Here is a 14575-nt window from a genome sequence, read left to right as displayed (position 1 = left end):
TTTCAATCTTGATTTCAATACAGATTTTTTGCTGTCATGAATATAAATAAATTCATTCATTTTCTGTCATCTTGAAACTAGAGTTGGGTATCAAAGAATTTACAGAAGATTTTAAATTTTTGGCTAAGATTGACTGTAAATGTTTAGCTTTGTTTGATGTAAGTGACAGAATTTATCTGAAGCCAATAACAGAAAGGGCTCCCGTGGTGGCTCAGATGGTAAAGAATCAGCCAGCAATGCAGGAGACCTGGATTCAGTCCCTGAGTTTGAAAGATCCCCTGGAGAAGGGAATGGCCACCCACTTCAGTATTCTTGCCTGGAGAATCCCTTGGACAGAGGAGCCTGGAGGGCTATAATCCATGGGGTCACAAAGAGTCAGACACGACTGTGCACACTCCATAACAGAAAAGAAACTGTTATCTTCAATGTTAACACATGTGAGAAGATGTTCCTATTATCACACCCCAATTATTTTATAGTAGGTAGATATTTTATGCCAGCAGTATTGTTTGCTTAAACACTAGCACCGTGTTTTGCTTGTAAGCGCTGTGCCATTGTCTGTCAGGTCCTGTTCCTCATCTGGTGACTCTTCTCAGTTTCCTCCATTTTCAAGTCTCTTTAAATGTGAGTCGCTGAGGTGATTCCTAGCATGGCTTTTCAGGAAAACTCAACTGCCAAAAAACGCACATCATTAATAAAGCATCTCCTCTTAATGAGTTTGTATGGCCTCTAATTCTTAAAAAGGAAGTCATACATTTTGGCCCTTTCACAAGTAAAGCTGATTGAGTAAAATTCCATTGAAGTTCTGTAGAAGTTAACTGCCATCATCTGCGTAGGTACCAAGTAAACATTTCAGAAGAAGAAGAAAATTCTAAATAAAAAAGAGGAAAAAAAGCCCTCACTATATTATGTGGGTGAGTAATAGGAAAAAAGTTCAGATAACCAAGAAAAGATTCTGAATATCTTTCTCTTTGATGGATTGGAGAAGATGACTTCCCAGTTGTTGTATGGAATATTACGTTCAGATAGAGGTGACTGTAAGGCTAAATAAGCTATTGTCCATGTCTTAAAAATTAATTCTGTATTTTCTCTGGTGGGTGTTGGGACCGGTTTCAGGATATGACAGCGCGTGATCTGCTACAGCAGAGGTACACGCTTCCCAATGGAGACACTGCCTGGCGGTCCTCGCCCCTTGTAAACGCTGCTCTGGAAGGAAAGCTGGTTCTCCTGGATGGCATTCACAGAGTCAATGCCGGGACGCTTGCCGTGTTACAGAGGTCGGTTATGAGTCACAGAAAATTTTCTCAATCTTCTCATTTAAACTGGATTATATAATTCTCAAGGAATTTATAATTCTATATCCAAGTATAACAGCAGATGTGTTTATTGTTGTAAACGCAGTAGAGTAGAACTTCGAGTCATGAACATTTTGGGAAAAGCCAGTGCCATAGCAAAATTCTCTGTGTAGGAGCTGAAAAAGGCAAATTTTTCAGTAGTAGTTTTGAGACTTTATATATATGTTGATTGATCTATGCAATAAGTCACAATTGAAGTTTCTATAGTATGTCAGAGTCAAAGCTTCACTGTTTACAAACTCCTTTTTCAGTCCTAGATCTACGTTATTGGTTGATACATTCTTGGAATTTGTTTTTGAGAGAGAAAATATAGTTCCTTATGTAAAATGTATAATGGCTCTTTGATTATACTTTATATAGGTTAAAGTTCACTTTGTGTTTGCAGACTTCAACATTTGTGTCAACCGTGTTTCTTATTTCAGCTTAGGTAGGGCAAATATCCACCCATTCATAGTTAACTTCTCTTTTATGTTACGACTTCGTGTGTAACTTTCATGGAAAATAGTCCCATCTTGTGTCACTTTGGGAGATTAATGGTACTATTTTTGTTTGTTTGTTTGTTACATCTTGATTCTATCACTTGTTTTTAACTTTTAACTCTAAATTTTAACTTGTTGGGAAATTTCAAATAAGTGGAATAATCCAGTTCCTGAACTGAGTAGTCAGTTTTTCTGTCCTTGATGAGATGCAGGTACCGAGTACAATTAAAGATTCTTTTTTTTTTTTTTTAATTTTATTTTTAAACTTTACATAAAGATTCTAAAAACACTGTTAATCCTGATTCAGCTTGAGAACGTTTAAAAGTCATAACCACAACCTTCCAGTGATTTATCATAAACATTCCATATATTTACAGTTTTTCCCTCTTCTAAACAGACAAATGCAAACACAAATGAAATAGTGCCTGCTGCCTCCTTTTATTAGCTCTTTCTTGCCCATGTGGCCAAGTAGTAGTAACAGCAGCAGCAGCTACCATTGAGTTCTTAATCTGTGCGAGGCCTTGTGCTAAGCTAGGGTTTCTCAGAATCTCAGCTGTGGAATCTCCTTATGGGAGTGAGGCTTAGAAATGACTGATGCCTGGTCTCCACCTCCTCAAATTCTGATGTAATTGATCCAGGGTGAGTCCTGAACATTGGTGTTTTTAACCTGCTCCCAGTAGATTCTAATGTGCAGCTAAGATTGAGAACAGCTATGTTCAGCACCTGCCTTACACTAGCTATTTAATTTTCACAGCAATACTGTGAGGTTGGTGTTACTGCCCTAGTTTTATACAAGATAAAATTTTAGGCAGGTGGGTCGGTTCTCTCCCTCCCCAGCCATTCAGCGGATAAGGTCGGGGCTGGGGCTCGCATCCACACCTGGGCGGCTCCACTGCCCATGCTGCTGACCTCTGCAGTGTGCAGTCTCCCCTCTCCTCAGTGTTCACTGAGCGGAAGTCTGGGGCAGTTGCACAGTGGACATCAGGAAACCTCAGTGGCTGCTGTAGGATCTAGAACAGCACTCTTTAAGCTCTGCAGCATCTGGAAGACAATGCTATTTGTGCTTTGGACGGCTAGGTTCCATCATAGTTGGTATCTGGAATATCACTAGTTATTTCCTTGTAAAGATTTTAGATATTCTAAATCCTGTAATTGCAAAGATAGAACTATTTTGATAATACTATGTCTTAAAGTATTACCTTAGATTCAAGGGAGTATGTGCCAATTGCCTCGTTCATTAATATTTACCTCGTGGTGATGCTGAATCACTCATTCAGCTGTCGCTTTTCATTTCCCTCCTCCTTCCCCTTTCCAGCTCCTTCTCCTCCTCCTTGTCCTCCCTGTTCACGTCTAGTGACCGTGACTGCTGCCCTCCAGTACAGAAACCAACTGTTTTTGCCAAGTATAACGGCACTAGCCAACTTAAAATATCAAAAAGTGCATTTAACAAAATAGTTAGACTCAATTGTCAGTAATAATAGAAATGACTGAAATATTAACTGACTGATTCTACCTCTAATAGCTTCAACATTTAAACTGATTCATTTGTTTCCTGGCCTTTTCCTGTCCATTAGGCTGATCCATGATCGGGAGCTAAGCCTGTATGATGGCTCCAGGCTGCTGAGAGAAGACAGGTACTTGCGCTTGAAGGAGGAGCTGCAAATGTCTGATGAGCAGCTGCAGCAGAGGTAACGGGGTATACTGCTCTTACTCTTATTGTCAAGCACACATCTTTAAAAATTATTCTTCTAAACCTAGGCTCAAACCAAGATCACTTTGAACGGCTTGATAATTTGATGTCCTAGACAAGATCTTATTTGCACACTTTTTAAGGCTTGAGTTTGCTCTCCAAGATGTACTCTGTAGGGCTTCCCTGGTGGCTCAGACAGTAAAGAATCTGCCTACAATGCAGGAGGACCCAGGTTTGATCCCTGGGTCAGGAAGATCCCCTGGAGAAGGAAATGGCAACCCACGCCAGTATTCTTGCCTGGAGAATCCCATGTGTAGAGGAGCCTGGCGGGGGCCGCGAAGAGTTGGACACGACTTAGCAACTAACACATGTACTCTGTACTTTCAGCCTACTTTTACGAAAGTGTTTAAACATTTTATAAGAGCATTAGCTTTAAGAAGATAATCCCTCTTCTGTTGTCCGAGCAGTTCAATTTTGGCCCCAAATTTTGTATCATTTCAGAAAAAACAAAAAGGGTCTCACACTTAACTGTGCCTACCTGCCAAGAAAGTGATCAGTTACTTCTGGGGTTTGTCACCTGATGCAGGAGTGCCCTTTGTGTCTTATTTAAACATTTCTTCCAGAACTGTGGCAACCAAATTCAATGTATTGGATCCTGGATCAGGAAATCAAATGAAAATAGCTATGAAAGACATTTTGGGATGATTGAGAAAGTTTACATGTTATTGAATTAATGTCAATTTTCTTAGGTTTCATAATGGTATTGTGTTTATGAAGGTGTTAACCTAAAACAAATAGACCTCCAGTTGTTTCTCCAACAAAAATGGGTTTATTTAAGGGGTCTCTAGCCATGGGGAGCTGCATGCAAGTCCTTATGCAACAAGAAGAGGAGAAAGGACTCATCTAAAAGGGAAAAAGAAAGTCAGAAGAGCTATAATGAACAAAGAGTCCATTGGTGGAATTGAGGGTTGGAAGTGTGTTGTCTTTTCATTCTATTCCTGGCAGCCTAACAATCTCTCATTGGCTGAGCTCTTGCCAGGCAAGCAAAGGAAGGTTTTCTTCTTCCTGTTGACCCTGCTATTGTCTGTCACAGGGCGTGAGAGCTCCCCCTTCTGGCTTCCTGACTTCTTAATTGAGTTTTCTGTTTATTGATTTTTTACAAAGGAGAACATTTCTATTCCTAGGAGCCATATTCTGAAATATCTAAGGGATAACGTAAAAAGATGCGTTCAAGTTACTTCCAGACATTTCAGGGTAAAAAAGATGTGATGAATGGATTCAAATGTACCACATAGAAACAAAGAGCAAGGGAGAGCAAGAACACAAAGCGGTGAAGTCTTAACAGCTGGTGAAATGTAGGTGAAGGATATTTGGGTGTTCACATTCTATTCTTTCAAATCTCCTATGGGTTTGAAAATTCTTTTTATTTTTTAATTTGAGGAAAATTGCTTTACAATGTTGTGTTGGTTTCTACTGTACAACAATGTGAATCAGCCATGAAGAAGTGAAGTGAAGTCGCTCAGTCGTGTCCGACTCTCTGCATCCCCATGGACTGTATAGCCTACTATGCTCCTCCATTTGCGGGATTTTCCAGGCAAGAGTACTGGAGTGGGTTGCCATTCCCTTCTCCAGGGGATCTTCCCAACCCAGGGATTGAACCCGGGTCTTCCGCATTGTAGGCTGACACTTTACCATCTGAGCCACCAGAGAAGTCTGAATCAGCCATAATGATACACATATCCCCTCTCTTTTGAGCCTCCCTCCCACTCAACCCTCATCCCACCCATCTAGGTCATCACAGAGCACCAGACTGGGCTCCCTGTATTACACAGCAACTTCTCACCAGCTATCTATTTTACACATGAGAGAGTATATGTATTGATGCTACTTTCTCCATTCATCGCATTCTCTCCTTGCCCCACTGTGTCCACCAATTCACCTCTACATCTGCATCTCCATTCCTTCCCTGCAAATAAGTTCATCAATACCATTTTTCTAGATTTCATGTACGTGTGTTAAAACACGATATTTGTTCTCTCTTTCTGACTTCAATCTGTGTAATAGGCTCTAGTTTCATCCACCTCACTAGAACTGGCTCAAATTTGCTCTTTTTTTATAGCTGAGTAATATTCCTCTGTTGGAGAAGGCAATGGCACCCCATTGCAGTACTCTTGCCTGGAAAATCCCATGGACGGAGGAGCCTGGTGGGCTGCAGTCCATGGGGTCTCGAGGAGTCGGACACAACTGAGCGATGTCACTTTCACTTTTCACGTTCCTGCATTGGAGAAGGAAATGGCAACCCACTCCAGTGTTCTTGCCTGGAGAATCTCAGGGACAGCGGAGCCTGGTGGGCTGCCGTCTATAGGGTCACACAGAGTCAGACATGACTGAAGCGACTTAGCAGTAGCAGCAATATTCCACTGTATATATATACCACATCTTCTTTATCCATTCATCTGTAGATGGACATCTAGGGTTGTTTCTATGTCTTGGCTGTTGTAAATAGTGTCTTTTAGAATTGTGGCTTTCTAAGGGTATGTGCGGAGAAGGCAATGGCAACCCACTCCAGTACTCTTGCCTGGAAAATCCCATGGACGGAGGAACTTGGTAGGCTGCAGTCCATGGGATCGCTAAGAATTGGACACGACTGAGCAACTTCACTTTGACTTTTCACTTTCATGCATTGGAGAAAGAAATGGCAACCCACTCCAGTGTTCTTGCCTGGAGAATCCCAGGGAAAGAAGAGCCTGGTGGGCTGCCATCTATGGAGTCGCACAGAGTCAGACGCGACTGAAGCGACTTAGCAGCAGCAGCAGCAGCAGCAGGGTATGTGCCCAGTCGTGGGGTTGCTGGGTCATATGGTAGATTTATTCCCAGTTTTTTAAGGAATCTTCATGCCGTTCTCTGTAATGGCTATATCAGTGTACATTCTCAGCAACAGTGTAGAGGGTTTTCTTTTGTCCACGTCCTTAACAGCATTTATTGTTTGTAGACGAGATTGGCTGTCCCCGATGATCATGAGGGGCAGCCTGCTCCCCACTATACCCAGGATTCATGCCTAGCTCCCTAAAATCTTCAAATTAAGAAGTTTCAAAGAAAATATTTCTTTCAGCTGCATACTATGCTTTCCTTTAGAAGAGATCTAGCAATTATAAGTAATTTTCTGCCTCATTACATTTCCATGGATATCTTCACGTAATTAGAGATTATTATTAGTACTTTGGGGAATTCCCAGTCACTTAATTGAATCTTACTTGATTGAAGCCACTCCTTCCCCTAAAGGACTTGCTGCCATATTTAAAACAATGAAATCCAGCAAATGCTAATTATGTGTGTTTCTTATTGTGTTTATGTTTTATCCTTGGAATTTTTTCGTAGAGAGAAAATATTTAATCTTATTATCTCTGTAAAAATTCGCTTGATTACACAGCTATTGCCTATCCTCAGATCCTTCTAGCCCAGTAAGTGGTTTGGTTGAGTGTTGAGGGAGGCAACTTATAAAGTGCCCTCTCATAGATTATACCTTGGGCTTATGACATTAAATGACTGTACCTTATTTGCATGTGACTCACCTATCAGGGAGCGCTTGCATTTTCAGGGAGACGAATCAGAGCAGCTGGGCAACAGCTCCCAGCAGGACTGCCCGTTGGTTTCCCTCAGGACTCGAGGGGCATTGTCTGCTCACCAAACATCCAGGAAACGGCAGCCCTTTTCTGTGGAAGGAGCCCAAGTTCTCCTCATGGTCTCAAGCAGGTTTACAAATGAACACACTCTCAGGAACCAAGTGGCCCCAGGCTTCACATTCAGGATTTGACTCGGACTGATTGGTAGTGCTTCTTTCCCAAAGCGTCCTGTCTTCATCACCCTTGATTTTCATCATTCCCGTGAATGAAACCAGGCTCAGTTCTGTCTCCAGAAGTCACTCTGAAACTGGTGGAGACAGATCATAGCACTGCTTATTTCCTTCACTTATTTTTAAAATTTTTGTTTAAGTTTTTTTTTTTTTTTAATTATTGTTAAATATGCATAAAACTTGAGCCAGACAGTTTTTCAAGTACCGGTCCTCTGTTATGTGTCCTGGGACACTTTCCTGTTGCCTATTCCTCAGAGATGACCACTTTCAACTCTGAGCTGTTTCTTTTGATATTTACTTCTATGTCACTAAATAATATAGTTTTATTGACATTTCTGAATTTATTTTTCAGTGTTGGGCACTGCCCATTGATTTCCTACTATGGAAAATTATAGTTTATATTTCTTCCACCATCCCCCTTCCCACTACACATGCATACTTCCTATCTCCCATTCTTCCTAAATACTAGGTAATAATTTTGTTTAGAACTTCATTCAGTGTTTGCATTATTATAATGGCACAAGAACTGTACACTGCTGAATCATTCAGTAGACTATAGTTATTTTTCTCTTTTTACGTATGTTCTATTTTTCCTAAAGTTAGTAATTGCCTACATATGAAGAGCAGCAGATATATAAATAAAAATTAAAATGCAGCTTTTAAATATTACAATAAAGATCTCTACATAATGCTGTGGGAAAACAGATAAAGAAGTTACCGTCTTCTCTTTTTTTCTTGTTCCGTTCAGTTCAGTCGCTCAGTCATGTCCGACTCTTTGCGACCCCATGGACTGCAGGATGCCAGGCTTCCCTGTCCATCACCAACCCCCAGAGCTTACTCAAACTCATGTCCATTGAGTCGGTGATGCCATCCAACCATCTCATTCTCTGTCATCCCCTTCTCCCGCCTTCAATCTTCCACAGCATCAGGGTCTTTTCAAATGAGTCAGTTCTTCACATTAAGTGGCCAAAGTATTGGAGTTTCAGCTTCAGCATCAGTCCTTCCAATGAATATTCAGGACTGATTTCCTTTAGGATTGACTGGTTGGATCTCTTTTACCTCACAGAAACTTATTAGTGAAGGCGAGTTTCTTTAAAAAGTTGGCAAATATAAGTTTATACTTTATTTGCACCAAAAAAATAAGTTTTCCAATTTGGCTTGACTTTTTATTTTTAAGACAACTAGTAAGTATCCAGTTATATACAAATATTTGTGTGTGTGTGTGTGTTAATTGAAATATAGTTGATTTGTAATATTATTTTCAGGTTACAACATAGTGATACAGTGTTTCTATAGATTATACAATGTATCTTTGTAGCTTACTTTATACAATAGTAGTTTGTACATTTTAATCTTCTCTTTCTGTCTTGCTCCACTCCACTTCTCTCCCAGCTGGTAGCTACTAGTTTGTTCCCTGTGTCTGTTGTATTCACTTGTTCTCTTGCTTTGTTTGTTTGTTTTAATTCCACAAGTGAAAACATGCAGCATTTGTCTTTGTCTAACTTATTGCACCTAGCATAATATTCTCTAGATACATTCACATTGCTGCAAATGGCAGTATTTCATTCTTCTTACACAGAATAATATTCCAGTATATATGTTTCACATCTTCTGTATCCATTCATCTGTTGATGAGCACTTAGGTTGTTTCCATATTGTGTCTACTGTAATTAATGTTGCTGTGAACATTGAGGTCCATGTATCTTTTCAAATTAGTGTTTTCATTTTCTTGGATTATACACTTAGGAGTAGAATTGCTGGATCGTATGGTAGTTCCATTTTAGTTTGCTTTTTTTTGAGGAGCCTCCATATGGCTTTCCATAGAGGCAGCCCCAATTTACATTCCACCAACAGTGTGCTAGGGCTCCCTCTTCTCCACATCTTCACCAACACTTGTTGTCTGTGCTCTTTTTGGTGATAGGCAGTCAGACAGGTGTGAGAGGGTACGTCACTGTAGTTCTGATTTCCATTTCTCTAATGATTAGCCATGTTGAGCATTCTTTTCAGGTACCTTTTGGCCATCTGTAAAACTTGTTTAGAAAAATACTTATTCACAACTTCTGCCATTTTTCAGTCAGGTGGTTTGGTTTGGTTTGGTTTTGGTATTAAGCTGTATGAACTGTTTGTGTATTGTGGATATTAATCCCTAATCAGACATATCATTTGCAAATACCTTCTCCCATTCCATAGGTTGCCTTTTTGTTTTGTTCATGTTTGCTCTGGGTTGTCATAAATGGCCTTTATTATGTTGAGGTGTGTCTCCTCTATACCAGTTTTGATGAGAGTTTTTTTTATCATACATGGATGTTGAATTTTGTCAAATGCTTTTTATGCATCTATTAAGATGATCATGTGATTTCTAACCTTATTTTTCTTGATGTGATATATCACATTGATTGATTTATGGATATTTAATCATCCTTGCATCCCTGAAATAAATCCTGCTTGATAATGGTATATAATCCTGTTTATATATTGTTGAATTTGGTTTGTTATTATTTTGTCAAAAAATTTGCATCTATATTCACATTATTCTGTATTGAATTTGGTTTGTTATTATTTTTTCAATAATTTTTTGCATTTATTTTAGCATCTAATATTCTTTTTTGTACTGTCTTAGTTTGGTTTTGGTATAAGGTAATGATGGCCTTGGAGAACACATTTGAGTTCCCTTATCTTTAATTTTTTGGAGCAGTTAGAAAAGAATAGTTATTAGCCCTTCTTTATATGTTTGATAGAATTTCCCTGTGAAGCCATCCAGTCCTATACTTGCTTTGGAGTGTTTTGAATACTAATTCAATTTCACTACTAGTGATCAGTCTGTTCAGATTGTCTATTTCTTCCTGATTCAGTCTAGGAAGATAGTATACGTCTAGAAATTTATCCAGTTTATCCATTTATTCTCATTTTCTAATCTGTTGGCATGTAACTGTTCATAGTACTCTCATGTTTTTTTAACCTCTGCGATATTGGTTGTAACTTCTCTTCCATTACTTATTTGGCTTATTCGGGTCCTCTTTTTCTTCCCCCCAGATGAATCTGACTAAAGGCTTATCCGTTTTGTTTATCATTAAGGGAAAAAAAAGACTGCTCTCGGTTTCATTGATCTTTTCAATTATTTTTTGGTGTCTACTTTTTCTGTCTCTGATTTTTTTTTTCCCTTTCCTTCTACTGACTTCGGGCTTTTGTTCTTTTTCTAATTCTGTTAGATGGTAACTTAGGTTTACGAATTTTCCTGTTTCTTGGGGTAGGTTTGTATTGCTATGAACTTCCCTCTTAGAACTGCTTTTGCTGCCTCATATAGATGTTGGAAAGGTGTTTTTATTATCAGTTTGTCTTGAGATATTGTCTGGTTTCATCTTCAGTTTCTTCATTGATCCACGGAGGTTTTTTAGCAGCATGTTGGTTAGTGTCCACGTGTTTGTGTTTTCCCATTTCTATTTTCAGTTAATTAGTTTATAGCTGCAGTGGGCCTTTGTCACTGCGAGTGGACTTTCTCTAGTCGCAGTGAGCAGGGCCTGCCCTCTGGTTGGCAGTGCAGAGACTTCTCGTTGAGGTGGCTTCTCTTGTGGAGCGCAGGCTTCAGTAGGTGTGGCGCGCGGGCTTCAGTAGGTGTGGCGCGTGGGCTTAGTTGTCCCGTGGCAGGTGCAGTCTTCCCAGCCCAGGGGTGGAAGCCATGTCCCCTGCCTTGGCAGCCAGATTCTTACCCATTCGCACTTCCCTGCGCCTCCAGGGAAGGCCCTGTTTCTCTTCATATAATTGATTCTAGTTTCATACTGTTGTGGTTGGAAAAAGCGCTTGATATAATTTCTATCCTCTTAGATTTGTAGAGGCATTTTGCCTGTTGTCTGTATCTCCTCTCAGCACATTCAGGCACATCAGGAATCCTGTCAGTTTCATCTTCTGTCCGTTTCCTCCTCCTTCCATGGCGTGTTATGACTAGAACCCTTCTGATTTGAACGTGTTGCTCTCCATACGCGCATGTACACATCACCCCTCTCCACTCCCACGCTTCTGTTTCCGCTGGTGTCTCTTCTGTATATATCATCGGTTAGGTGTTGAGCCTCCTGGGCTGAACTTCTCTTTCTTTCTCTTACATTCTATCAATTTATCAGGACTTTATTAACTTTTCAGAGGCGAGTTGTCTCAAAATGAATTCTCCTCTCTATCCAAAGTATTTCTGCCAGCTGACAGCCTGGTTCCTTTCCTTATCAGTGTTCCTCCTTTTTTTAACCGGAGAAACACACTATTTTCTTAGAATAAATATGTTGTCCTTTAGGGTTAGAGTAGATTAGATTCTTCCTTTCAGCCGCTTGACTATATCTGTCCAGGCTGTTTTCATTTGGTTGAGTGTGGGCAGCTCCACCGAAAGGAAATAGCATAGCATGAAAAGTGGGAAATTTGTGTCCTGTGAGAAAATTAATTTGTTTCATGAGTGATTCTTGTAAGTAATATGACCCGTTGTCATATTACTTAACAAATAGCTTGAGTTGAGCCTGTTCTGTCCGTATCTAATATGTCACTCTTGGCATCAGCATCTGAACTATAAATTAGAAACTCAGCTCAAGTCTTCTATTCTTTCATTCCATACCTAAGCATGGAACTGAAGTGCAGCGAAGTGATTATTATTTCTCTTCATCTTTAAATAAACTCAGTTATTAATACTTTGTTTCCTTGTGGGGCATTTGAGATAGAGAAAATGATCAAAGGTAGAGTGAAAGGAAGTCAGATTTAGGCTACTTTGCTTCTAGACCCCGTTTGGTAAATTTAGATACATTTTGGCTTTCAGATAGGAACAATTTTCATATTTATGTTCAGCAGGAATGCTTCAGTTACAAGTAACAGCAACAAAAGAACAACCTTAAATTGTCACAAAAAGGAATTTGGTGTTCAAAGGAAAGGAGAGGATGCACTTGGGTCTTAGGAAAAAACTGGAACCGAGGGCTGTAATGTTGTCCGGACCCTCTAATGCCCTATACTTCATCTCTTTGTTTCAAATGTCACAGTATCTGATACATAGCAGAACACTTGGTAAATGTTTTGGAATCACGAATAAATCTTAACCCAGAACAAATTCTAGAAAACTCAAGGTAAAGTGATTGTATTCATCCAGTTTTCGATAACTTTCTGAGCTAGCAATGTTTCCTTTTATGAACCTACTAATTAAGACTACTTTGCTCTTAATGACAAGTCTGATAACATAGAGTCTCATAATTATCAGCTACTAGCAGTGAGCTACCAAGCCTTTCAACTTCATCGTATGAAACCCAGTTTCAGTACAATTATATTCGACTCCTCTGCTGACCTTCTTTGTGTTCTAATTTCACCATATACCTCAATCGTTTCTGTAGTGCTCTGCAGGTATTCTTTGCAGCTAATGACATAGCTAAAGTTCCTTTAGAAATAGCTAAAGAAATGCTAGAGCCTTCCCTTCTAGTGCAGGACACCTGGAATACTGTGGACATCGGGGTTAGAAATAACGTGATGGGCGTGCTCACCAGAAACCATGCCAGCATTTCCCACAGGAAGTAAGGACCAAAATAGAACTATTTCCTTTGATGAGAAAAATTTCTTTGGGGAAAGGAGGAGTACAAATGCTACAGGCTTCTAAATGTGTCCCTTCCTGCTGCTGGTCAGAGCCTAGATGAGGGTGGGTGAGAACCTCTGTGAATTACCAATAGTTTATTTTACCAAAAATAGGCTTCTGGTTATCTCAGGAAAGCAATAAAGATTAGAGGCCTAATCTCAGTTGTAATTATATATGCTCTAATGTTTTTGTATTTTTATTGAATATTTTTTTATTACGATTAAACATTGAAGAGAGTTGATAATCTTCCAGTTTCTATTAATCACTTATAGACTGGAAGTGGACATTGGGCACAATCCTCAGTCTGTTAGATTTTACTCTTACTCACATTTGAAGGTAGTTAGGATCGAGCATTCTCTCCTACTTCCCCTAGAAACCTCAGGATCTCTTTTCTGGAAAATTAGTCTGTGTACATTTTTAACAAAATTCAAGTTAGATCCAGGATTTTATGCCCAAATCTCTGTGTTTGGTTCTCAAAACAAAGTGCTGTAAGCAAATTCTGATTTTGAAAAATAATCCTAAACATTTTTATGGTCAGGAAAAGTTCTAAACTCTGTGCTTATGAAGGGTCTGTGGGGTGGTGGTTTAGTCATGAAGTTGTGTCCAACTCTTTGCACCCCATGGACTGTAACCCGCCAGGCTTCTCTGTCCATGGGGTTTCCCAGGCAAGAATACTATAGTGGGTTACCATTTCTTTCTCCAGGGGATCTTCCCGACCCAGGGATCCAATGCATTGCAGGCAGCCTCCTGCATTGCAGGTGAATTCTTTACCACTGAACCACCAGGGAAGCCATATTACTTATTACTGTATGTATTGCTTTTGTCTTCTTATACACAAATGTATCACATGTTTGATACAAGAATGCACCTTCTCTCAAAAACTCATTCAAGGCCAGATTTAGACTAGCTGCTCTGCTCTTAATGAAAAACCATTATTCTCACTTATCACTTATCTCTGTTTTGTCCTTGCCAACAAAGGTCTTCAAAAAGTTTCTTGCAGTGATGGTTATTAACAACAGCAATACATTTATCTATTTAACTATTTACTTATCTGTCACACTAGACATTGTGTGGTATAAAGATGAAGTAGGAATTTGCTTTGCTACGTTGCAAAGCAGGAGAAATGTGGACTGTGTACAGACTTGCATAACCTCCAGGTTCTGAGTTGGAACAATAGTATTACAGTGTGAAAGGCCAGTTACAAAATCCTTTTTCAGTTCATGATTAATATTTTTATAAAAACCTTCTATGTTATTGTTTCAAGTTTTTTAACATACACATTTGACAGAAATGTAGCATATAATTTCTGTCAGAAGATAGAAATTTATTGAAGTTTTGGTTTTATTAATAGCTTTGTAATTCCAATATACAAATATATATTCACAGTGTGCAGTTTGATAATTTTTATATTTTATACACCTGTGAAACTGCCAGCACAGTCACGAGAGCAAGTACCTCCACGGTCTCCAAAGTGCCGTCGGACCCTTTTTAATCCTTCTCACCACCCCCTCTCACCCCAGGAAACTGCTCCCTGTTAGTCTATATAACGTGCATTTTCTCAGTTCAATTCAGTTGCTCCGTTGTGTCCGACTCTTTGTGACCCCATGGATG

The 14575-nt window shown here is 39.5% G+C and overlaps 1 protein-coding gene across 3 annotated transcripts in view; it reads left to right on the top strand.

The window, feature by feature from the left end:
* VWA8 (von Willebrand factor A domain containing 8) overlaps positions 1-14575 on the top strand; it is a 375174-nt gene that overhangs the window by 95739 nt on the left and 264860 nt on the right. For all 3 annotated transcript variants that reach the window (XM_055541970.1, XM_055541972.1, XM_055541971.1), the window contains exons 13-14: positions 1117-1277; positions 3409-3522. In XM_055541970.1, the coding sequence (XP_055397945.1) occupies positions 1117-1277; positions 3409-3522 (275 nt within the window). The remainder of the gene's footprint in view (positions 1-1116; positions 1278-3408; positions 3523-14575) is intronic.

Source organism: Bubalus kerabau, chromosome 12, assembly GCF_029407905.1.
Source record: "Bubalus kerabau isolate K-KA32 ecotype Philippines breed swamp buffalo chromosome 12, PCC_UOA_SB_1v2, whole genome shotgun sequence".
Classification (NCBI taxonomy): Eukaryota; Metazoa; Chordata; class Mammalia; order Artiodactyla; family Bovidae; genus Bubalus; species Bubalus kerabau.
Note: the sequence above shows the minus strand (reverse complement) of the source record. Positions and strands in the feature narration are given on the sequence as shown.